This window comes from Theobroma cacao, chromosome 6, assembly GCF_000208745.1.
Source record: "Theobroma cacao cultivar B97-61/B2 chromosome 6, Criollo_cocoa_genome_V2, whole genome shotgun sequence".
Lineage (NCBI taxonomy): Eukaryota > Viridiplantae > Streptophyta > Magnoliopsida > Malvales > Malvaceae > Theobroma > Theobroma cacao.
Genome location: NC_030855.1, coordinates 2,854,801 through 2,880,602, shown reverse-complemented (window position 1 = coordinate 2,880,602; position 25,802 = coordinate 2,854,801). Strand labels below are relative to the sequence as shown.

General features: G+C 32.6%; 3 protein-coding genes and 1 pseudogene across 4 annotated transcripts; 2 read left to right on the top strand and 2 right to left on the bottom strand.

Annotated features, from left to right (window-relative positions):
* LOC18595353 (protein NUCLEAR FUSION DEFECTIVE 4) lies at window positions 3,231–8,804 on the top strand. Its single transcript, XM_007023266.2, has 3 exons — window positions 3,231–3,619; window positions 6,705–7,603; window positions 7,974–8,804. The coding sequence occupies exons 1-3, from the start codon at window positions 3,290–3,292 to the stop codon at window positions 8,437–8,439; spliced, it is 1,695 nt and encodes a 564-aa protein (XP_007023328.2). The 5' UTR covers window positions 3,231–3,289; the 3' UTR covers window positions 8,440–8,804.
* LOC18595352 lies at window positions 9,018–10,271 on the bottom strand. Its single transcript, XM_007023265.2, has one exon. It carries the CDS (start codon window positions 10,118–10,120, stop codon window positions 9,536–9,538), a length of 585 nt encoding a protein of 194 aa, XP_007023327.1. The 5' UTR covers window positions 10,121–10,271; the 3' UTR covers window positions 9,018–9,535.
* LOC18595351 lies at window positions 15,613–19,374 on the top strand (annotated as a pseudogene).
* LOC18595350 (sodium-coupled neutral amino acid transporter 4) lies at window positions 20,538–22,961 on the bottom strand. Of its 2 annotated transcripts, none has more exons than XM_018124008.1 (2): window positions 20,883–22,961; window positions 20,538–20,736 (listed from the first exon to the last, which is right to left on the bottom strand). In XM_018124008.1, exon 1 carries the CDS (start codon window positions 22,694–22,696, stop codon window positions 21,212–21,214), a length of 1,485 nt encoding a protein of 494 aa, XP_017979497.1. In that variant the 5' UTR covers window positions 22,697–22,961; the 3' UTR covers window positions 20,538–20,736; window positions 20,883–21,211. The 2 variants fall into 2 exon arrangements, with proteins under 2 accessions (XP_017979497.1, XP_017979496.1); XM_018124007.1 differs by having other exon boundaries at window positions 20,538–22,697; window positions 22,787–22,961.

Sequence of the window (25,802 nt, the reverse complement as noted above, 5' to 3'; positions counted from 1 at the left end):
ATACCACATTATCATCAATTATGATAAGTTAATATCACATGACATAAAATGATAAATGATATTTTAACTAAATTAATCATTAATCGTAAGAATTTATTTTACTCAAAATAAAAATGTAAAAACTTATTTAACTCAAAATAAAAGTATAAGTGTTTGATTAAAGGTAATAAAAGTAAAATGACTTATTTGAATTTTTCTAAATAGTTTCAGAGCTTTTTTTTAAATATTATGCCATTTATTTTTGTGTATAGTATGTTTACACTATCAGTATATTAAAAATCATCATTTAGTTAATAAATAAATTTAAAAATAAAAAATTTTAAAAAATAAAAGTTTATAATTTGAAATATATTTATTTTAAAAGACTTTTGAATTTTTTTAATTTTACATATCTGTAAAGTGATACTTTGTGATTAAATGATAATGTACAAATATTATATACTAACATTATATCTAATATAAATTCTAAATAAAATCATTAAAAGACTTTTTTAATAAAATAATTAGTAAATATATAACTTGAAAATATCACAAAATCCAAAACCACCCCAAGATATGAAGCTTGATCCAAATCATAGACACGGTGCATGGGGACCCTTAAGATTTTGACAAAGATATTATCATATTCAACAAAAGTTAGAGTGCCCAACTGTCCTCTTTTTTACTTCTATCATTGACTGGTAGAAAAAAAGGAGTTCTGATGTGGATAGAATAAAGTATCACTGATAAATATATTTTAAAATTATTACAATTAATCAAAGATAATCGGCTAAATCAATCTTTGATGTTGCAATTGATGTTGCAGAGAAACCATTGTTTGTTGAGCTTATTAACTCATACCATAACGGGGTTGGGGACCGTATATACAACAACAGCAATAACATATAGGGATCCACTCTCTCAATCTTCAATATAGAATTTCACATGCTTGGCATTCTTTTCCATCTTTCCATTTGGGAGACACAAGTCCATATATATATTTTTACATCATTGTCCTTAAAGCATGCCATTTTCAATCTCAATATACACTCTTTTTTTTGAATTTTACAAACAAAATTTATGTAATTGACATATATATATATATATATATATATCTTATTGAGTAATTAGGCTTATTTTATATATTTATAATTAAATGGACATGTTGAAATTTTATAAACACATTTTTGGTTTAACAAAACAAAGGGAAAAATAGAACCCTAGTTACCTTTTTTCGCAATCAATTATTCCTTTGGTCTAGCTAGCCATAGTGTTCTAAATTAACTCATAATGATGCAAGTCCTTTCCATAATTATAAATTAGTAAGCCTACCTAATCTAGCGTATTTAATTCCCCATTTGCATTTTGGATCTATAAAGTAAGAGAGTGTTGCACCATAAAACTTGGTCTGACTTGCCCTTATATGCATATTTTATCATACATATATATACCTATCTACTTGTATAATTTTAATTCTGTACTTTTTTGTACCACAATTTGAGGTTTCTGTCATAAAATAAAACCTTGTAATAAAGGTCAACCCCTTTATTCAGGTTCACAAATTGCTTTATAATTGGTCATAGATATAAAACTTTACGCAACGATAACTTATCATTATCCATCAACCTTTTTGTCATAGTTTTTTTTTTTTTTAAATTATGTTGGAAGGTGAAATTAATTTCCACATGCAATCAAAGTCTTTTTAGATCCAAAAGGTGCATAAAGCAAAATTCTTTTAGGTTTTCAATATTTGTTTTTTAAAGTTTTTGAAGAGAATAAATCTGAATTAAAAGAGTGATGTAAGGGATATTTACGTCTTAAAATAATTATGATATTGAATTTTATTTTTCTTAAACGTCGGCTACCTTGTAGCTGTCAAAGAATCGAAAATATAACAAAAAGAATCAAAGTGTTGATTTGAGAGGTCTTTTTTTTGTTTTTGGATTTTACCCCGTATTATGGTTTAAACAATTTTTGTGCCTAAAGTGTAAAATATAAATTGAAATAGGGAGAATTGGGTAAATTCACACAAATAAAAGTATTGGGATACATTTTGACATTTTGTCTCGGAATCTAAAATTTACGTGTCTAAATTTTCTTTGTACCCAACAGATTAAAGTATGTAGATATTATTATTATTATTATTATTATTATAAAATCCTATCACATCATACAAAAATCCCATCCTCCGCATGACCTTTCGTATTTGAGCTTCTCTTTTCCTATATTTACTAGTTTAGTTTTCGGCTTTCCTCTTTCCTTTTATATTTTTAGGCGTGAAAATCATGTGCAATGTTAATCATGAAAATCATGGGGTCCAAAGTAGCATTAATTTGTTAAATGGGTGCCTGCCCCATTTCCTCATTCCACTCCCCCTCCTACCTTTCAACTCTGACCATCTTTTCCTATTCCCTCTCTCACATTTTGCATACATGCATGCATTGACACATTATCATGTAATATGTTCATATGTAATTTTGACCCTCTAAATGCAAGAAAATAGAGTAAAATTCTTAAAATTTTTTAAATTTTAATTAAAATTTTTCATGAGTTTATTAATTTTTGAAATAAATAATGAAACTTAAAAATGCAAACACCGTTAATAAAAAATATGAAAAAACTAAAATATTTTTTTTTCTCTCAAACAATGTCATCGGTCAATGTGCTCTCATTCACTAGTTGACCACCCCATGACAAGTGCATTTTAGGGCTCGAAGATATATTTTTTATAAAAAAAATAAGAAAATATAATTTACATAATAATAATTTTTAAAATTAATAAAGAGTAAAATTATCTTCTCAAAATTACCACATTATCAAACTAATGAAAATACTAATAATTAACTAACAGCTAGACCTATGTATCCAACGAAAGATTTTTTTTAGACGAATTATCTATTTCAAACACGAATAGACTAACATGAAATTAAGATTTAAATTTAAAGAGGTCTAAGTATTTTACCCAAGAAAATTTATGTCAAATTGAATGTCAACTCATATATTTTAATGCACATAAACATTTGATTCATTAATTGATATATGACCTTTATACTTAAATAATAGAGTTCTGAATACCTCTTTCTCAATTATTAAAAAAAAAAAAACTCAAATATCTTAATATGGTATGGATGCTTAATTGAATGTCTTTTCATGGATAGTTAGATACACGATTATACAAATATATATTATTTTTATAGAATTTAATATAAAAAAAATGTAGTGATTTAACGACTTTCTTACAGGGGCTGAGGTAGGCCATATTACCTCAACAACCAAAAACTGTGCGACTGCAAGAAGGCAACAAGTGCAAATGCCAAAACTGAAACTTAAAGCAGGGAGCAGGCCACCGTGGGTGGGCTTGGCAGCAGCAGTATGGGTTGAGATATCTGCAGGGAACGGCTACAACTTCCCACTCTATTCTTCTGCTCTGAAATCAGTGTTGGGATTCAGCCAGCAACAAATCACGATCTTGGGAGTGGCAAATGATTTTGGAGAGAATGTTGGACTCCTCGCTGGTATTGCCTGTAACAAGTTCCCTCCTTGGGCTGTGCTTCTTGTTGGGGTCTTCGCCTGTTTCTTGGGATATGGTGTTATTTGGCTTGCTGTTAGCCAAACTATCATCGGTCTGCCTTACTGGGTGGTAAGTGATCACATAACAAGTTTGACAATTTAAACTATATGGATTTAAATTTGTATGTACTTGGTTTTTCTTTGCTCTTTCTGCAGTACCTTTTTGGAATTATTTGTTGGTAGATGGTGAAAGAGAAGACTGTTTTCTTTACCCAGCTGCTAGTTTGATCTTTTTGGGATTTTTGCTTGATGGGTATTGCTGTTTTGTTGGAATGTTGGTATTTTCTTTTCCCTCTAATTTCTCCATAACTCGATCATGGAGTTGGTTGGCTGGAACTGCTATTAGTGGTTTGGTTTTTCATATGCCTTTTTTTTTAAAAAAAAAAAAAACATAAGTTTGTCCTATATCTGTTGGCAATTAGATTCATCTAGCAGACAGCAACTAGTTGAGTTTATCTGTTTGTAATTGTTGTACTTCATTTTGTGAATTCTTCTGATTTGGATTTGTTTTGCAAATTGCTCTTTGGTTGTTTCTCCATATATTCTTCTTGAGGATTGTTTCATCAATGGTGATTCCATAATTTTTGTGTAAATCTTAAATTAGTTTGCATATTGTGTGATTGAATCAGCTAAAGTAAGATGGAATGGGTATGAATTATGATATAGGAAAACCATCTGCTTTATCTATTTCCTCAAGAAGATTGTGAAAACACAGTGATAAGACATGAATAGCAGCAAACAAATAGGTTGAATTTTGATTACTCATGGAAGAACACGAATCTTTCCTCCAGCAAAAGAGCTGATTCATAAAGTACAAAGAAAAGAAGTTTCGAGACCTGCAGTTAAATTCACTCTGTACTGTGCAGGACCCTTGTTTTTAAGTATTTTCCTTGTTGAAATTATCTTCAGGTGAGTCATTACACCAAAAACGTTGGTTCTTGAAAAGACTCAGCCAGGCAGGGGCGGAGCGTCCCTTTGTCATGGGCCTCAAAATTTTTGAAATTTTTTATATATTATATATTTTTTAATACTTTTTTAAAATAATTTTTATTAAATAATTAATATAATTAAAAAATAATAAAATAATCTTACAAGCCTTATTCAATATTACTCAAATTCTTAATTTTTTTTAATTTCTTAAGTTCCTTCACTCATCTTTTCCTCTTCTTTTCTATCCTTATATTGTGAAATTATAAAGAAATAAAATTTTTATTTAATTTTTTTATTTATATTATTATGTATTTATATTTAGTTTTTTAAATTAATCTATTTGCTCATATATATTAAGTTTCTATAGATTTTTTTTTTAATTTCTACGAATCATCAACCATATTTTTTTTTGTTATATAGGTTATATCTTACTTGTTATGTTTTTTTTTCATGTTATGTGAATTTTATTTTTAATGATTTTAATTTTTAAAAATTAAAGAATTATTGTATATGTAATTCTCAAATATAAGTTCAAGTGTTGCATTATTGGTTGTTATTTAAAATTTCACTAATATATTATTTTTTATTAATCATAATTATGTAAGAAAAAATTATCTTGAGTATATGTTTTTAATGTGCTTTATATTTTATATTTAGTTGAAAGGAAATTATCTTGAGTATAAGAAGAAATTATTAATTCTGTATATCATATTTAACTATTTATATTTTATACATTATATTTAATATTTAGTATTATAAACTTAAATATGATAAAATAAGAATATTGGATGTTGACTACATTAATTTTTTAGTCGTTTATATCAAGAAAGACAAAACTTCGAAACAAAATAGATGATAAGTTTTTTACAAATAATTTAGTTGTTTATATTAAAAAATATATTGCCATCGTCGAATAAAACTTTTCTAGAACACTATTATAAGTTTTTTTTTTTTGTTTCTTTTGATTTACATGTTATATAAAATTATTGTCTATTATAAATCTTTTGATTATTAATGGTTAAGTTCAATATATTAGTTTTAAAAATTTTTAACTTTTATTCTTCTTAACCTTTGGTCCCCCCTAATAAAAATTGGTTAGCTCCGCCACTGCAGCCAGGGATATGATTTAGTGTCCCAACTAGTTTTATCCTGAATATCAAGGCAATTTATGTAATAATAAAAGCAATATAACATCCCAATCCATCTAGCAATATGCAGATATCAGTTATATCTTTGTGTGTTAATGCGATTGAGCCAGGGGCTTATGTATTAATTGATCTTCCTAAGACCTGCCAGGAAAAGCAGCCCAGGGCCTCTACGCACTTTGTAGAGATGGTGGAATTTATGATTTCTGAACCATGAACATAAAGTGTCAATGTTATCTTTTCTCCTGGTGTATAATATTTGTTTTTTTTTTTTGGGAGGGGGGGGCAAGGGGGGTACAAAAGTACCTGTAGGTTTGAGTAAAGCTTAGTGAACAGAACTATAATGTTATTTTAAGGTTCGCTCGTTTAATATATGGAAAAGTTAAATGAGTTTCTTGACAAGACTATCGGCAATGAAAAATCAGGTAACTCATATAGTTCTAATGTTATAGCATTAGTGAGTGCTCAATAATATGATTATTGTATTGTTTGAAGTAAAATCTGCTATGATTATCAGATGTTTTAAGTGACATCTAGCCACTATGTAATGACGTGTTTGCTTTGGTTATTATCAACTATAAGATAATCTTCTGGTTATAAGATAGTGAATATGGTTTGATTTATCATCTATCACCATCACATGATGTGTACTACAATCCTCTGATCTTGTTGGGAAACTTTTCTTATGTGATCATGTTGGTATTAGACTGTCAGTTGACCAGTTTCATTTCTTTATGCTGTGAGCAAGTTACTGATGTTCCTAGGCTATCTCTTCATTCCCTGTTGTTACTGATTAAGCATCTCATAGGCCATTTTTGCAAATGAGATTTACGTTGCTTACTTTTCCTAGTCTCTTTTGGAATGTGAAAAGATGTATTGATGGAAATTCCCAAGAAAATATCATATTGCTAATGGAGGAGATTAATTAACATTACAATTTTTTTTTGCATGTGATCTTTGTTTTCATGAACTTCTCCCACTAGATGATCTTGAAAAGTACTACTAGTTACTGGCTTGTCTCTTTTTCTTTCTATTTTTATGTTTATGTACTTACTATACCCAGGTTCTGTGCCGTGGCAGTTATGGATTGCGCTTGTGGTTGCCGCTAATAGTAATGCCTGGTTTGGCACAGCAGTGCTAGTAACTAACATGAGGAATTTTCCCCTAAGTAGAGGCACTGTTGCTGGCATCCTCAAAGGTTATGTTGGGATCAGTGCTGCTGCATATACTGTATTATACAGCACACTGCTTGAACAGTCCGCCTCACAACTATTGCTGTTCCTTACTCTTGGCATTCCAGTTATATGTGTGGCCATGATGTACTTTATCCGCCCTTGTGCTCCTCCTTCTGGAGAAGATTCTTCAGTTCATGCCCATTTTATTTTCACCCAAGCTGCTAGTGTCTTGCTTGCTATCTATCTTCTCACACTAACAGTAATATATGACACGGTTTCTTTAAGTGATGCTGTTTCTTACATACTACTTGCCATTGTGGTTATCTTGCTGCTTTCTCCTCTTGGAATTCCGGTCAAGATGACACTTTTTCGAGCAAATGCAGAGACAATTACACCACTGGCAGGTTCAACAGAGCATTTGGCTCAGGAAGGTGATTCAACTCAAGCAGAGCCTTTATTGTCACCATCTTCGTCTGCATCAAATCTTGGAAGTTTCTTTGAAAGTGAATATGCCTCAGATGTGGAAATTCTTCTTGCTGTTGGAGAGGGGGCAGTGAAGAAGAAAAGAAGACCAAGGCGGGGGGAGGACTTCAAGTTTCATGAAGCTTTTGTCAAGGCTGATTTTTGGCTTCTTTGGGTTATATATTTTCTTGGAGTTGGTTCTGGTGTTACCGTTCTAAATAACTTGGCTCAAATTGGAGTTGCATTTGGTGTAGATAATACAACAATATTGCTCTCTCTTTTCAGCTTCTGCAATTTTGTTGGTCGACTTGGTTCGGGTGCTCTTTCAGAACACTTTGTCAGGTTATTTCTCATTATAAAATTTTGATGCAGCAAGTCTCTTTTAAGGTTAAATGTAAATATTTTCTTCCCTTTATTTCTCAGTATCAAATTTTGGCTGGATTTTTCAGTAGTGTGCGTGGCAGAGAACTACTAAATCTCTTATTTTTGTTGTTAGTCTTGAGCGTGCATTCTTTTCCCCACATCTTTTGTTTGAAAGATACTGTCTCTTAGGTTGGTAGTTGGAAATGTTTCTATAAAATTTGCTTCCAAATTTTGTTCTGACCACAGGCTCCATGGAATTTTTTCACAGTAATAATAGTTCTGTAGTTTATATTAAAAATTGCCCTTGTTTATGAAGCATTTTTGTAAGCATGAGTTTATGGTCTTGCAGGACACGAGCCATTCCTCGAACATTGTGGATGACATGCACACTAATCATTATGGTCTTAGCATTTGTTCTGTATGCATTAGCTCTCAATGGTACTCTTTATGTTTCAACTGCTCTGCTTGGTGTCTGCTGCGGCTTTCAATATAATCTCATGGTTCCAACGGCATCTGAACTTTTTGGCTTAAAACATTTTGGTGTCATTTATAACTTCATGCTGCTAGGCAATCCGGTAGGCGCACTTCTTTTCTCAGGTCTGCTTGCCGGTTATGTTTACGATGCTGAAGCCGCTAAGCAAGGAAGTTCCACCTGCTTGGGCCCTGAGTGCTTCAGGCTCACATTCTTTGTTTTAGCAGGCATCTGTGGGCTAGGCACCTTCTTGAGCATATTTTTGACAATTAGATTACGACCAGTTTATAAGATGCTATATTCTTCTGGTTCATTTCGTCTTCCTCAAGCTTCAGACCACTGATAAATGGAAGTTATCATGCCTAGGAATAAAAGTGGTAGCATGCCTGTTTTATATCGGTTTGCTGCATGGATTTTGCTCTCTAGACAGTCCCTTGCATTAGCCAGGTGTTGTCATCATATCTGGTACAAATTTTACTGCATTTTTGAGTCTATCCCAAGTAAAGATGTTTGTTGAGCTTAGCGCCCATATGTTTGGTAAGACTTTATTACTTTAATTCCCTCTAGTGATCATATTCAGAGGGTTTTATGATTAATTTAATTTACTCAAATCATTTTATTATCCTTCTTAGGGAATATTGGTTCCCATGAATCTTTGCACTCTAAATTAATCAAAGATTTATAGTATATATACACAATTGAACTCAATGAGATTGGTGTGTGTGTTTTAGCTCCCCATACCCTTCCCCTGTTTCTTCTCCAAGCAGGTTCAGTGACATTTCATATGATGTGTTCTATTGCATCTGATATGAGTTTAGTACATCAAAATGGATGGTGCAGCAAAGCAAACAAATTTTGCTGAAGGCATCCCAACTCCCAAGACATTGTAAAGAGGGCCAAGGGCCAATGCAACATATCCAGTGAGGTAAAACAATGAAGTAATTTCATTACCAAATTAAAAGGAAAAGAAAGAAAAGAAAACAAACTCATTTCCTTCTAGATTTTCTAGGCTTCCAGTACAATTTTGGGTTATCTGAAAGTATAGTATTTCAACTTTCACCAACAATAAACAATCATTTAAAATTTACAATACAAATGCTTTTTGTCTTACTGCATGTTTTCATACCTAACAAATGGCTCTTTTTCAGTCTTTCCCAAAGAGACTGATTGCTAGTGCTTTCTTTTCTATCAAAGATAAAAGGATTAAGACATAAAAAGCAGGGGGAGACATTGTCATGACTGGAACAGGCTCCTTGGTGCCTAAGTCTGGCTTCACATGACCCACCACTGAAGAAAAAGAAGGATAAAACCAATCTTCCTAGACACTCAGAAAAATTCTGGTGGAAGAAACTAAAAAACTCATCTCTCACCATTCAAATCTAACATCAGGAGAAATGTTCATAAGGGAAAATAAATGAAGAAACAAATGAAAAGAACCTTCAAGTTGGTTTCAAATCCTGAAACATTGAATCCCACCTGATCTCTTCAACAGCTGTTGACCAATATCCATCTTCATTCTCATCCTTTTTCTCCTCCTTCTGGTAGTCAAAAACCATAGGACTTGAAAAGCTCTCAACTCTAGCAGGCCCTGAAACAAGTAGAGGAGTCCCATTTGTGAGCAGCAGTCTCCCTTGTGTAGCCATCACCAGCTTCTTGTTCCTCTTCAGCATTGCACCTCTCCATTTATTGGCATATCCTGACCTACTCCTCGGATTAACAACAACAAGAGCTGACTCTTCCCGGTGAACCAATGTCCTGATGTACTTAGCCAAGCACTTTTTTGTTCTCTTGATTGCCAACAGAAGCCTTGACACTGCTCTAGGACTCACCCCTTTCTCCTTCCTAGCAAGCTTGAGAATTTCCAGCCTGTGTTTAGCTATTGATATGCCCATGCTTTGGAGAAACTCATGGTTGAAGTAAGCTATATCTTCTTCTTCCAGCTCATTGTGGGAAAAAGCAAGGCCATACTCATAAACAAGGGATGGCTCAAGGCCAGTTTTTGAGAGCCAAGAAAACCAATCCATGGCCCTTGATGAGTGAGATATGAATGTCAGTGCCCTGAGATTCAAGGGATATATATAAAGTAAAGCAGTGTATAGAAGTGGTGAAGAGAGAGAAAGAGAGGGGGGTAGGGCGGTGAAGTTGCCTAGAGAGGAGACTTGGACTTTTTGTGGGGTTTGATATTTCTTTTATTTTTTTCTCTTTCTTTCTTTCTTTCTTTTGTAATTGAATCGTTGTTGTTAGTTGAATCTTGAGAGTGACTAAAAGAAAAGCGAAAGGTGCATGTGGGGTTTACATGGCCAAATTTCCATCTTCCCTCCAAAAATGGGCAAAGGCCAGGCCAAAGTGTGATCAAACTCTCAAGGAGTGCGACCTAAGGATATGCACTGCCATCAATCACGGTATGGAAAAAGAGTTGATTTGTGGGGACATCCACTTCTACTTCTGTGTATCTAGTTGGGGAGGATCTGGACTCTATTAAGTCTTCGAACTTTGAGATTGAGACCCCTTTTGCAGAATATGGATTAGAGGTTGGTTACACCAAAAGCAACCTCTTCCATTCTATTGTCACCAAATGATTTTACACCATCAAAAATATCTGAGGATTTCTTCAACTTTCCCTTATCTACTGCATTATTTTATCACAATTTCTGTTTACCTGACCCTCTTGCGGTTGTGGTGATTTGACCCAAGGTTGAACCTTTGAGTTCTAGTTGGTGCAACCATCAGATTAGATTTAGCACTTGTTTGTAAGGTAGTAAAATACCCATACAAGGCTTTTGCAAGCTTTAATGTAGGAAAGGCTTTTCATATCTGATTGAGAATCTACTTTACTTTGGCAATGAAGAAAAGTGGGGAGGCTTGGAACTATATATATTATACTATATCAGATTGTTTGACTTGAAATTTATTGTTGTCTTATTGTATTAGGTGTTGTCTGCCATCACTAAGTATTTATAATTGTGGATCTGATTAGCAATTAAAGGACCTGATTAATTTAAATTGTTGATGTTCTTGGTCCTGGTGCAATTACTGAGAGAAAAAAAAAGTTTACTAAATTATCTTCTGTTTGATCCCAAGTTGCTTGATTTCATCAGTTACATGAATCCTGCATTAATTATGAAATTCACATATATAACCATCTCCTTTATTCCTTTTTCATTAAGTATATAACATGATTTTATGGAAAAAATTTCAAGAATCCTGAAATATAACTTGCAGAGATCATATGCTTGACTTGTTTTTTATTGGTTTAATATCAGGTGATGTCTACCATTACTAACAGATGACTATAGTTTATATTATCTACTCTGCAGAATGCAACATAGAAATGGTCACTTCTTAAGTTGAACTATTGACTTCCCTTTGGCTCTTGTTTTACAAATTATAATAATCCCAATTCTTATAGTAAGTTTATATTAAGAAAGGGCTTTATTTGATATCAATTATTTTTTGGTTTAATAACCATTAATTAACTATATAAGCTGTATGTCAAAAGAGGTGGACTGCCCTCCACCTTTTGTGTTTATTTTAGCTTACCATTTTATTAATTTAACATGTATGCTGACTCTATTATATATATATATACACACACACACACATTTTAAGTACATTTTCTGATAAATTATCTTTTATTTTTAATAATTCTCTCAGCATAATGGCTATTGCAATGTCAAGTAATCAACGAATGAAAAGAATGATTGTCCATACAGATATGTGTCCTTTTCTCCTTTCTCTTTTGGTAAAGGAAATGGGAATCCATTGAAAAATATAACTGGCAGAAATACCATTTGATAAGATTTTATTAAGGTTAAAAGCAGGCCACCTAGTATGACTCCATGACAATGGAGGGGACACCTACTTTAGCACCCAGACTTTGTCACAATCGTTTTAGCTTAATAGTTTCAAATAGGAGACTGTGTCACATGAGAATCCACTGTTAAATTTCTTTGTTTTGTGCCCCATATTCTCCTACATTTCACATGGTATTTATTGATTAGACTTTTGAATATGAAGAATGAAGAGGTTCACGGGGCCATGTTGAGACTATTTCCATGTGAAGGAAAAATGTTCGTATCTGCCAAAGTTGTTCTTCCCCACTTTATCCCATTGTTATCTTTCTTTGGAATTTTATTATGCAAACAAATATAACACATGAATATTGAGTTTGGGGATCCATCAAGATCTTCAGTCAGCAGCTCATGCTGCTAAACAGTGGAGGGCCATGCAAATGGGCAAAGTGCTAAACACCCATCACGCATATTGTTTTGTTCTATATAGACATCCATCAATCAGCTCAAATAGATTTACAAGTTGATTGGTTTTGGTACTATATTTATGAGTTGATCTAATTCTTATACCTTTAAACGAATTAATACTTAACAACTGTTCTTCATCTAAATTTTAAGACACATGATTGGTGAATTGAATTTAAATCTTTCTTACAAATAACTATTATGAAGACTTACGAGTAAGACCCTTTCTTAATTTCCGATCAAAAGGATCACAAATGTTGATTTACAAAAGAAGAACTCGAGTCTTATTCTAGAACAAGCCTTGTAAAATGTTAGTTAATTATCTTCTTAATTATAGATTATGCTAATTATTTGGTATGACAGTGATATCACTTGTTGTGGACATTATAATTGCAGTACTAAAGAGTTTACTAAGGGGAGCCATGACGTTAATTAGACACCTAATTTGATTCTTGTTTAACAGAAAAATAAATGGTTGTTAACAAGTCATGATTATGTACCTTTATTTTATCTGCATGCGCATGCAAATCTCAATGCTACAAAGACAAAGGTCCAAACCTGAAAAGATTTAAATGCAGTAATTAATCATTAAGGTTACTTCAATTAGGTAATTCTTTCGATGATTTCGACAATGAAAAACTAAATTCAAATAAAAATTAATTTGATTTGTAAAATTTTATATAAAAAGAACAAAAAAATTATTCGTATGCATCCAAACTCGAAAGTTGAAATAACTTATCTGTTATTGAATTTTTTTTTTAAAAAAAAATTAAAATATTAACAAGCAGAGTAATTATTAGGAGTATTTATGTTTCCTCTCAGGCCAAGTGTCTACGTCACAAATTCACGTTTTCAACCCAAAACGTATGTCTATTAAAAAGAAGAAGACTCTTATTCGTAAATCCAAAACTCACCTCATAATGTGAAATCCGTGAAATCTACTCAAAGACGATGATGATCCTCGAAGATGAGAAGGTAGAATGATTTGTTAGCGTGAACTACGACATATGCATATTTGTATTGCCACATATATATATACTTTTATGACATATACTTACATATAATTTGCATAGGTTATAAAGTTTTGAAAGGGCTTACTTGTCTCCACCCTTTGTAACTAAGCAAGCATAAGATGATAAGAATAGGCTTTCAATAAATGGCAATTACCCACATTATGAGTCCTGGGGTAATTAGGATTATGGACAGGGTACCTAATAATTACCTAATCTCATGTTTACTTTATTGGATTGCAATCATCTTCCAGGATTAGATGATAAATAAATGCTTTTACATAATATATATCTCCCTACTTTACCTTTAAAATTTATATATATAATGAAAATAGACTTCACCTAATGGTAAGATGACTCAACCTATAGATTTCACTGTATATAAACATTTTGTCATTAATTCATTGATAAGGTTTGGAAGAGGACAAAAAGAAATTTTGGAGTGGCTTCATCCTCCCTCTTTCCACCTCTTCTCTTCCTTTCTGATTTGATTTCCCTTTGCACTGAGTGGAAACTTGTTCAATTCTCTTTAAGCAAATGGGATTGGATATGGACTCAGTTTTCCTCATTATTTCCTCCATTTAAGGCAATTCACTTAGACCGACCAACATATCACCAACTTATTCTTTGTTGAAAAATACAGTTTGAAGATTTGTGCATGTTAATGCTTCTCTTAGATATGTATTCGTTCTCTTCAAATACTATATTTGAATCTATTTAATTAAAAAGATACTTGAATTTTATTAAAATTCAAATAAAATCGTAAAATACTATTTAAAATCAACTATAATTATCCGAATCCGTTAAATAATTTATTAAATAACTTAAGCAATAACTTAAATAACTAACAATTATAAAATTGAAGGTTGGTTAAGATGATAAAAATTGTGTTGGAGTAAGAAGGATAAAGGTTTGAACCTCATAAATTACAAATTTTTGAAATATTTTATATATAATCGGACTTAGTTTAAGGTATCTTAAGGTTGATATAAAAAACCTATCCAAATTAGAAATTGGGTATTAAAAGTGTTAAATTAATAAGCTCAATTTGAATAAGTCCAAAAGGGGGTGAATTGGACAACTTTGAAAATTTTGAATTACCTTTTAATTTTTAAGAAAATAAACTCCCTTCTTTAAATCAAATGCTGAGTTTGAAAATGACCAAATTAATTAACCTCTCGTTTAATGAAAGTGAATTGAATTTCAAGTAAAAGAAAGAGTAGAGAAATTGACACAATTGCTTTATAGAAGTTCAACTTCCTTGCCTACTTACTTTCCCTTAGGTTCACTAAGGAGTTTGAAATCTACTATTTAATTAAGACTCAATACACTGCCTTTTGTGGATCAAGCATAACCATTCAATACAATGCGTTTTTATGATTAAAGCACAATTACTCTACCTTTTATATTGGTTAAGGTATAAGTACTTTAGCAATTACAATGACAGGAATATAAGTACAACAAATGTGCCTTTAAAGGCTGAATGGAGAATTTGGTACAATGGTTAAATGAAAAGATGAGAGCTTAATACATGCTTGACTAGACTTTTTGAATTTAGAAAGAGTATAATGGATTTTGAATGTAACTTGGCTAATTCTTCTCTCTTGAGCAATATTTTCAAGTTTTCAAACCTTAGAAGCTTGTATTTATAGTTGTTGGAGCTTCAAGAGTAGTTGGAAGTGCATTTAATGTGAACATAGCTGTTTTTCCTTCATTCAAGACTCCAACGATCATATTGTATCGATACATATGTGTATGTATCAATATATTACTTTTTATTTTTAAATTCTCGTTGATATGTATCGATACATTTGTGCATGTATTGATACATTAAAACTTGCTTACAGGGGTTTTGACATTCTGTTTAAAATGTATCAATCCATATATCTAGGTATCGATATTTTTAAAATAGTGAGTACTTCTGTTAAAAATGTATTGATAGTTTTAGGCCAATAACCATTCTATTTCAATTATATCGATACAATTATAAATGTATCGATAAATTTAAGTTTGACTTTTGAATTTTAACTCTACCGAAAAACATGTTTCGATAGATGATGGAATCTATCTATACTTAAACTCATTTACATTTCCCGAAAAGGAACATAGATTTTGATCTTCTCGCAATTAAATGGGCCGAAACCAAATAACCGAAAGATTGGGCTTTCGTCGAAAGCCTTCCAACCCTCGCTTCAAAAGTTCAAGACCATTTAAGATTCACCACCTTCATGCTATCACCATCTTCCCTCCAGTCTTTCTCAGCGTCTAATGTTACTGCTTTTATTAAAGATATGCGACGAAGACACGCAGTTTTCTCCATGATCAATGATACGCTGCCGTATCACCCCTTTCTACTCCTTCTCTACCCTCCCTCTCTCAGCAACCCGATCAAACCAGCAATTGCACCCGTCCAAAATTTTCAAATGCAACGAAACGATCAGGCGACTGGCCAAACTCGGCCGAGTCAGAGATGCACGCCAGGTGTTCGACTCGATCCCACAAAAAGACTCGGTCACATGGAATTCTATGATTTCTGGGTACATCCAAAACGGCTTTTTAAAAGAAGCAAATTCACTCTTCAATGCATTTGAAGCCAAAAATGTGAGAAGTTGGACAATTATGTTAACTGGGTATTTTAAATATGGGCTTATAAATGAAGCTAGAATGGTTTTCGAATCAATGCCGGAGCGAAACATTGTTTCTTGGAACGCTTTGGTTAGTGGGTACGTGCAAAATGGTGATTTGAGGAAAGCGCGGGAAGTGTTCGATGATATACCGGAGAGAAATGTTACTTCGTGGAATTCGTTGATGACGGGGTATTGTCGATGTGGGATGATGAAGGAAGCTAGGGAAACGTTTGACCGGATGGAGGAGGGGTTGAAGAATAGTGTGAGTTGGATGGTTTTGGTTTCGGGGTATGTTGAAGTAAAGGAGTACAGAGAAGCTTGGGGTGTGTTTTTTATGATGTTGAGAACTGGAGCAAGGCCTAGTCAAGCTTTGTTGGTGGTTGGGTTGTCCGCAGTGTCGGGGTTGAATGATTTGGATTTGGTTCTGAGTTTGAGGACATTTGGGGTGAAGTTGGGGCTGGAGGAGGATGTCGTGGTGGGAACCGCCGTTTTGAATGCATATACAAGGAATGGGGGTGCGTATGAGGCAGTTAAGTTTTTTGAACTGATGCCTGAGAAGAATGAGTATTCATGGACTACTATGATAGCTGCCTTTTCACACTGGGGTAAGTTGGATGATGCAGTTGCCTTGTATGAAAGGTATGGTGAGAAGGATGTTGCTGTGCAGACAACAATGATGAGTGTGTATGCACAGAAGGGGGATGTTTTTGAAGCTAGGAGGATATTTGATGAGATTCTGAACCCAAATGTGATTGCTTGGAATGCTATGATTTCAGGATATGCACAGAATGGGATGCTTGAAGAAGCCAAAGAAATGTTTTTCAGAATGCCAGTAAGAAATGCTGTTTCCTGGGCAGCTATCATATCTGGTTTTGTGCAGAATGGAAGTAATAAAGGAGCTTTAGATTTGTTTGCTGAGCTTCTCAGGACTGGGAGTGTTCCAAATCATTGGGGATTTACTAGTGCTCTACTTGCTTGTGCCAATGATGGAGACATTGAGGGAGGTAGACAGATACATTCACTCACCATAAAGGCTGGAGCTCAGAATAATTCATTTGTGGGGAATGGATTGATTTCAATGTATGCAAAATGCAAGAAAATGGACGACGTTTCACAGGTTTTTAATACAATGAGAATAAGGGACACCATATCTTGGACCTCTGTTATTTCTGGGTTTTTAGAGAATTGCATGCTGGATGATGCTAAAGACATTTTTAAGAAGATGCCGAAGCAGGATGTTGTGTCTTGGACATCCATTATATCAGCATATGTTCAAGCTGGTCAAGGAGAAACTGCCTTGAAAATTTTCCTTGACATGTTAATCGTAGGAATCAAACCAAATGATTTGACATTTACTAGTCTTCTCAGCGTTTGTGCCAATCTGGCTGCAGCGAAGCTTGGCCAACAGTTTCATGCCTGGATATTCAAATATGGATTTAGTTCATGTTTATGTGTGTGTAATTCTCTGATAACTATGTACTCAAAGTGTGGGAGTATTGATGGTCTTCATGTCTTTGAGGACATGCCTGAGCGAGACATTGTTACATGGAATGCGGTTTTGACTGGCTGTGCACAAAACGGGCTTGGTAAAGAAGCTGTCAAGGTTTTTGAGGAAATGGAAGCAGCTGGAGTTCCACCAAATGAAATTAGTTTTCTGGGGCTTTTAGGTGCTTGTACCCATGCCGGGTTGGTGGAGAAAGGGCGGGCCTATTTCAATTCAATGACCCAAGATCATGGAATGAACCCATCAATTTATCATTATACTTGCATGGTTGATCTCCTTGGAAGTGCTGGATTGCTTTCTGAAGCCGAAGCTCTTATTGAAAACATGCCTGTAGAACCAGATTCAGTGATTTGGGGTGCACTTCTTGCTGCCTGTAAGTTACATCGTAACATGGAAATTGGACAAAGAGTTGCTGAAAGACTTCTTAAAATGGGAGACAAAGATATGGGACTTACATCTTAGAGTACAATACAAAAGTTCCTTGAAGTATAGTAGAAAATACACTTACCCCACAAAGATATGGGATTTTGCACACATTGGGCCTATCCAGCTTATGATAAGCCATCGAACTTGTGGAGACTGTCATTCCTCTATGAAATTTGTGTTCAAAATTACCCAACAGAAGATTATTATTCGAGATGGGAATAGATTTTCACCACGTTTTGATGGTTCATGCTCTTTTGGAGATTATTGGTGTATATGGCAGATGAGGAACAAAGCACCCTATATAACTGAACTGGAGTACTAATCAAGCTGAGGGTTTGATGTGCTTGAAATCTAGGTGGATGAGAGCATTAATTATAAGTTCATATCACAGGTACAAGTACCTTGTTGGCCTTTCTATGCAGAGGTTTTGGGGATATTCCTATATTCCTTGAACTCATATACAATACACGTATCTGACCAAACAATGTTGTTACACTGGAATGCAATCAAGGGCTCCCATCCCTGATTGAATTACGTGACAGCCCCCTGAAGAAACAAGAACCACAAGCATCAGGTGGATCAGTTGGACCATATTCTTGTACTTGATACCAACAAAGAATCCATGGTTTTATATTGAAGAAGAAAAGTGAGTGAATAACATGGATGGGAAGAACCAAGATAGGATGCTGTGTTGAGCAATATAATTTTCGGTACGTTCTTGCCATAGTTATCAGTGGTGGCTTCTTTGGAAATTCTTTAAACAATCACTGACTAAAGTTTGGATGCAACTGCTGAAAGCCGAATCTATGACTGTTCTGACTGCAATCAAGGGCTCCTGTCCGTACGTAAATTACATTACAGCATCCTGAAGAAACAAGAACCCCAAGGATCAGGTGGATGAGTTGTACCATATTCTTGTCCTTAATACCAACAAGGAATCCGTGGGTTCATATTGAAGAAAATGAGTAAGTGAATAACACGGATGGGATATGATGCTGTGTTGAGCATCGTAGTGGCTTATTTGGAAATTCCTAAAACAATCACTGACTAAAGTTTGGATGCAACTGCTGGAAAGCCCAATCTGTGACTGTAAGCCACCTGCCTTTCCAATGACCTTTCTATTTTAAGAAGGAACCAGGGGAGAGGGTAAAGAGGAGGGTAGAATTCGTAGCATTATTGGACAGTTTAAAGCTGGATGGTTTTAAAAAAAAAAAATCAATTTCTTGGCATGTGTTACATCCTTCAACTCCTTTGATTTTTGGCACAGCTCATTTACTCACTAGTGAGAAATGTTGTACTGATACATGTTACATTCTTTGATTCATTACCGATCAATAGAGATCTCGGCCATCAATTGAAGGCTAGAAGTTAACCTATTGTACCAATCTTACTTTTTCTGTCGTCCTATGGCTGTCTACAAGCACTGTTACATTATCAATATGTTGACTTTGTTTTCTTCTGAAGAGTTGCCACTTTGAGTACAAAATGTGGAAGAGGAATGGGGAGGTGAACCATAGCATGAAACAATTCTTGATGCTGAAGGGATGGAAACCTGAAAGGTCAGCTCCATTCAAGAACAATTCTCATGTGCAGCCTGCCATTTTCATGATGCTGTTGGGATGTTTACCTGAAAATGCCTCTTAAAACTAAATCTATCTTTCCTTTGCGAGTTATTTAGCACTTACTTTTTCCAGTAGCTTTTTGATAGGTTTGGTTCTGAGTGATTAATGTTGTGGCATCTTTACAGGAATCTTACCTTTCTATCCCTTTCAAACTCATCTACATGTCTGCTATTAATGTGTAAGAATGCAAAAATTTGTGCTGCTATTTCACCAACAAAGAAGCTTTCCCCAAACACATCAAAACAACTAAACATGGTAAAAAGTGTACAATCTCAGCCCCTTCGTGTTCTTCCTCTTAAGAAAGCAAATGGTTCCAAACTGATCAGGGCACATACCAAATACTGAAATGCTCATTAATTTACTATGTATTAATACACACAGGAAGAGATTTGTACCTTAGGACATCCCACAACCTCAACCCATCTTATGAATTTGAGACCTCATTGGCTATCAGGATTGCTTTACCAAATCCACAAGGGTTTACTTTTTTTTGTGTTTCTGAGTAGATACTATGTATATTAGCTTAGATTCAATTTGCAAAACAGTAGAAACCTGTGCCTTTCAACATATGTCAAAGATGAGAGATGAACAGCAAATTAGATAGTTGTCTTTGAAAGTTCATATCATGAATTGAATTAGAAAAAAAAATACCAAAGGAGAAAAAAGCCGGCCCCAACTTTCTTGAAGCTGTTTTCTTTTAGTGAATATATAGACTAGAGAGGCATTAACCATCTTTCCTTCTAGCACAAAAAGTTTATTGATTAAAAAATGGTAACAAAGGCATGAACGGTTAGAAACTCATGCACTCTTTTTTGTCATTATCTTAAACAAAAACACAAAGAAAAAAACATAAAACACAAGCATACATATTGGGATTTTACAATAGAATATATAGCATACTCCCAAATTGATTAATCAGAAATAGGAAAAAGGCCTTTAGTTTTATTTTCAAGTTTCAACTGTAGATTTCAAGACATAATTACAAAACAATAGGTATAAAACAGCAATATTTAATTTGCATTGAGTTGAAGCTGAAAAATCCATTCCAACTAATAAGTACATTCAAATTTCGCGAAGGAAGGAATATTTTATTCTTCATATGTGAAAAGATGCATCCGCATAGCAGCACAAGTATCAAAACAATTACAATAGTCAAGTAGCAGAGCTTTGTCCAGAAGCACAATAATGTTTCCTCCTAATAGAAAAGGTGAGTGATAGAAATTAATTTGATTGCAGTGTTTTTCCTACATCATACAGTTATACTCAAAACTTTTGTGAAAGAAGAAACATGTATCTAAGAATCTGTAGCATTGTTCAATCTGTAAATTTCAATTAACTTACAAGAGATGTGAGTCCATTGAAGTATCCTGCCAAGTACTCTTCATTTGACAAGTTATCACTCACTATTGCTCTGAAGAGTATATAAAAGCATTACATCAATGCATGATCACGCCCATCAGAACCTTCTAAGCCTTTTGTGAACTTCCTAGCATAATAGCACCTTCAAGAAATGCATCACAGTAAAGGCTTTAACCATCATCTGAAACCATTTGATTGTCTGTTAAGCAGAGCAGAGCAACTTAGAAACAGAATAACAATTACAAGACTTCAAGAAAAATTATCACACTGACACATGGGGAAGCCAGGCCCAAAACTCTTTAAGAAAATAATCATTCAGATTTACTTTGGATGGTATAAATATTTCCAATTATCCCCGCAATGCTAACTATTACAGCCAATATTAACATTAACCATGAAAAAAATTTTTCTATTCTGCTCAAGCTCAAACCCTCTTCTTGCTGACTTATCTTCAAAGCAATGAGAGCAGGGAATGTGAAACCTAATGAAACAGCTGTTGTCGCTCCTGTAAATTTGAATGCTGTCCAAATGTTTGGGATCATAGTAGATCCAAAATAAATAAGCACTAGCAATATTATTGTTAATGCCAAAGACCTTTTCCTACTCTCTGTGAGCGGAGCTGATCCCTCAAAAACCAAGGTATCCACTGTTTGCCGCAGGGAAAAATGGATAACAGGGAAAACAAGAACCAAATGAAGAATGTAGCCAACCCGGACAATATAATTCAAGACAGTGCTAAATTTAATTCCAAGATCCTTATCAAAATTGGTCAAGACATCAGCTTCAGTATCCTTCCCAAAGAGCAGAAACCCTGATACAGCCGTTGAGGCATACACCACTACACAAAGAACAGTCGTGATCCTTCCCACTCGATTCATCTTTTGAGGAGATCGCCCTTCAAGCTCATTATATATAGGTTGAACATTAAAATGACAAATATAAGCATTCGACATAATTGGGATAACCACTAGTAAATCCAAAATTGACTTTTTTGACCCAAAATCCGGGCTCATCCTTGGAGCCTCAATCTTCCCCTCAATAAGCTTAATCAATGCAACAACAGAGCAAATCACAACGAAAATAACAGCCAGAGCAACTGAAGCAGCTGAAGTGGTGCTCAACGAATCAATTCTATCTAACACGCAAAGTGGTGCAAGAAAAACCACCAAAACAATCAAAATCAACAACTTCCTATGATCCCAAAAACCATGTCCCAACCACTGATCGAAAACCCCAAGATGTCGAACTGAACCCGACATAACATCACCCATAATAATCAAATAAACTACCAAAACACCTGCATTGTTGACAATTATACATATCTCAGACAAAACCCTAGCAGTTCTCCCCATTGCAATCTGCACAACTTCCCCGTACGATTTAGCCTTACAGGAAACCGCAAACCTAACCAGCATTTCGACACTAATTTCGGACAAAATTCCCATCAGGATTATCAAAACAACCCCTAAAACAATCCCAAGAACTTTCATAGTAGCAGGTAGAGCCATGATTCCAGCGCCAATAATTGAGGTAGTTAAGTTAAAGACAGCACCAGAAATACCAGAGCCTTTATTGGGCGTACTTGAAACAAGGGCATAATCATCAATATCACTACCAAGATCAACATCAACATCATCGTTAAGATCATCAAGATCATGAAGAACCTTGGGATCATTTACCCAGTTTCCATCATCAGAAAGGAGAAATCTTTTCTGGGATCTAAAATCTTGGGGTTCATTTTGTATTTGCAATTCTACGTGTGAGCCTTTGGGTATAGCTGAATAATTACTATCCATCCTAAAACAAACAAATTACTGAAAAAGATTAAAACTTCGTGAAGATCTGATGAGAAAAGAAAGAGATGAATGCAAAAGACTGAAACTTACAAAGAATGGGGGGGGAATTGAATTGAATTGAATTGAATTGAATGGATGAAAAGGGTCAAAAGAAAAGCAGCAGATCCGTGATGGGTCAACGCGTTTGTATGCTTCTGGTTTCCCTTACTTATTATGTTTTACGCAACTGTCATGGGTAAGAGAGAGGGCAAATTTTTTGGAACGAAGAAAAAGAGTGGGTTTCCATTGGAGGATATGTTTAGAGATATTTTTTTCATTTTTGGCTGCTGCCACGTCGGATCATAATACTAATTAAATGACGTGGCAAGATCTAAAGTCTTGCTGGTACTGTGCCGCATTCGGCCGCTATTGACAAAGTCGTTGGCTTGTTAATTCCGTCTATTTTCCTTTTCCTTTTTTAAGTTTCTTCTTTTAAAATAAAAATAAAAGTTTGAATTTTTTAGTGTTAACCGTCTTTTATTATATTTAAATAAATGAACTTGTAAACTGTGATTTGTATCTAAATAAATCTTTAATTTTTATGAAAATTTAATCATCATGAGATTTAATAACGGTTGATTTTTTTTATTGATCATAATTTAATAACGTAATCATATAACTGTTAACGCGAAAATACATTATAATATTTTTTGTCAATTGGATATATTTTGTGTATAGTGCTTTTCATCATTTTTTGTATAAAATTGTATGCAAATAAAAGTCTTTTGTTTGCCTTGTATAAGAGATTTTGTGGAGTATTGTATCTTTCGAGTGAATCATTGAAATTTATATCTTTCAAGAAAGAAATGTGACATTAAATTCATTAGAGGTATGTTTGATTCACAGAATAAAATAAAAGAAAAATAAAATCGTTAGTCTGTAAAAATAAAATAAGAGAGAAATAACTATTATATAGTTTGGTTCATGAGAATGAGATAGAATAGGATAGAAATTATTATTATGATTTACTCTAATGATTAGTTGACAAGAAAAGTTTTAGGAATAATTAAGTAATAACTGGTAAATGATAAAAATACCTTTTATTAAAATTAAAAAATTTATTTTGTTAAAAGATAAAACTATTCTAAGTAATAAAATCAAAATACCTTTTACTATAATTAAATAATATTTTCACCAGAATACAAATATATTTTTATTATAATTTAATAATATTTTGTATTAAAAGATAATTAAACCTGTTATTATAATTAAATAATATTTAATATTAAAAGATAAAATATATTCTTCATTAAATTTAAATAATACTAAATAATATTCTTTATTACATTTATTATATTCAAATAATATTATTAAATAATATTATTTATAATATTTATTATAGTTAAATAATATTAATAAATTAAAATAATATTTAAATATTTTCATTTCTTTTTTTTAAATGAAGTAAAAAATTTTGTGTTTTCTGTGTTTTAAATAGAGAAAGAGTGAGGAGAAGAGAGAAAAAAAATAGATTTAGTATTATTTTATAAGGTAATTTTTCAAATTGTAAAAGAGTATTTTTATCTAATTAACTTTTTTCTTATTTTCAACAATTCAGAAAAACCATTACTAAAGAGAGCTTTGACAATGGCTATTCAGCCCCTCTTGAAATGACTATTTCGAAAAATAGTTGTTTCATCAAACCAAATGTAATTTTATCTCAAAAGTGATAATAGGAGAGGAATAACTTTTCCATTTTTCCCAACCAAATACGCCTCATAAGTTTAATCCTTTATTCCTCTCTTAAACACTAATGGCACATATGGTATTGGGGAATAGCTAAGCCATTCCTCCTTCTTCTTTTCACATTTTTATTTTTTAGTTTGGTTGATTTTTAAGGTGGGGAATACTTATTCCAAGTAATAGCTATTTACCAAAATCTTGATTTAGCCATTCCCCGTCTTCCCATGTTAATGGCTATTCCATGACTATGGAATAGAGTCAAAATTTTATTAGATAAAATTACCCTATTTATTGAAAATAATTACAATCTACAAATAGAAAAAGTAAAAAAAATTAAAATAAAAAATTATATTAATAATATAAAAGTAAACTATTAATGTTTAAATTTTTAATGAAAATAAAAATTAAAAGATTATAAAAGAAAAAATATTATTAAATTATAGTAATGAATAATTTTGTTTAGTTCATTAAATTATAATAAAAGATAATTTTGTCATTTTATCATTTATTCCTTAATCATTAAAAAAATACTCTTACCAATTAGATTGAGCTATAATAACAATTCTTACTACATTCCAACCATTCTACTATATTCTTTCCTTATTATATTCTCATAAAATAGTTATTCTATTCTATTTCAGAAGCGGCCGAATAATCTCAAAGTCTTAAAGCAAAATATTCAAATGAGATATTTTTTCTTAAAATTAAGAAAAAAATTATTAAAATTTTATTCTTCTAATTTTTTGATATGCAAAATTTTTAATTAAACTTTTATAATCAAATTCTTTTATATTTCTTTAATAATTTTTTATTCATTATTTTTATTACTTGTAAAAAATTTATCAAGTGCTCTTTTTAAAATTGTATTAAACTTTCAATTTTTCTTTGTTAAGCTTTGAATAACCAGAGTTATATTTTTTATTTGACATATTCAAATATTTATTTTGAAGTAAAAAAAATATTTAGTTATTATAATTATCTTATATTTTTAAATGGCTAATATAAAATTAACAATCAAAATTTTCAATTCAAAAAAATCAACTATCACATAAAATAAAGATAATATAACAATATAATATACAATATAAATTAAAGTAAAAAAATATGTAAATATTAAAATAATAGTACTTAATTGTTAAATGTTTATTACAAACCACAAATAAGGCTCATAGTTTTATGAAGATTATAGCATAACAAACTTCTTATATATTTTTTGAAAAAAAATTGAAGTTATAGAAAAAAAGAACAAATGAACAAAAAAAATTCAAAAGTAGATATTATAAATTGAAAAAAATAATTGACTTATTGGTTGGTACATAATCCACTTGTTTAAAGTAAAGGGATCGAATCTCTCTTATTCTAATTATAAAAAAAATAGACATTA

Coding starts and splice junctions, on each gene's coding strand:
- LOC18595353 (XM_007023266.2), top strand. CDS start 3,290: ATGCCAAAACTGAAACTTAAAGCAGGGAGCAGGCCACCGTGGGTGGGC. Junction 3,620..6,704: donor TCGGTCTGCCTTACTGGGTG/GTAAGTGATCAC, acceptor GTGCCGTGGCAG/TTATGGATTGCGCTTGTGGT. Junction 7,604..7,973: donor CTTTCAGAACACTTTGTCAG/GTTATTTCTCAT, acceptor ATGGTCTTGCAG/GACACGAGCCATTCCTCGAA.
- LOC18595352 (XM_007023265.2), bottom strand. CDS start 10,120: ATGGATTGGTTTTCTTGGCTCTCAAAAACTGGCCTTGAGCCATCCCTT.
- LOC18595350 (XM_018124008.1), bottom strand. CDS start 22,696: ATGGATAGTAATTATTCAGCTATACCCAAAGGCTCACACGTAGAATTG.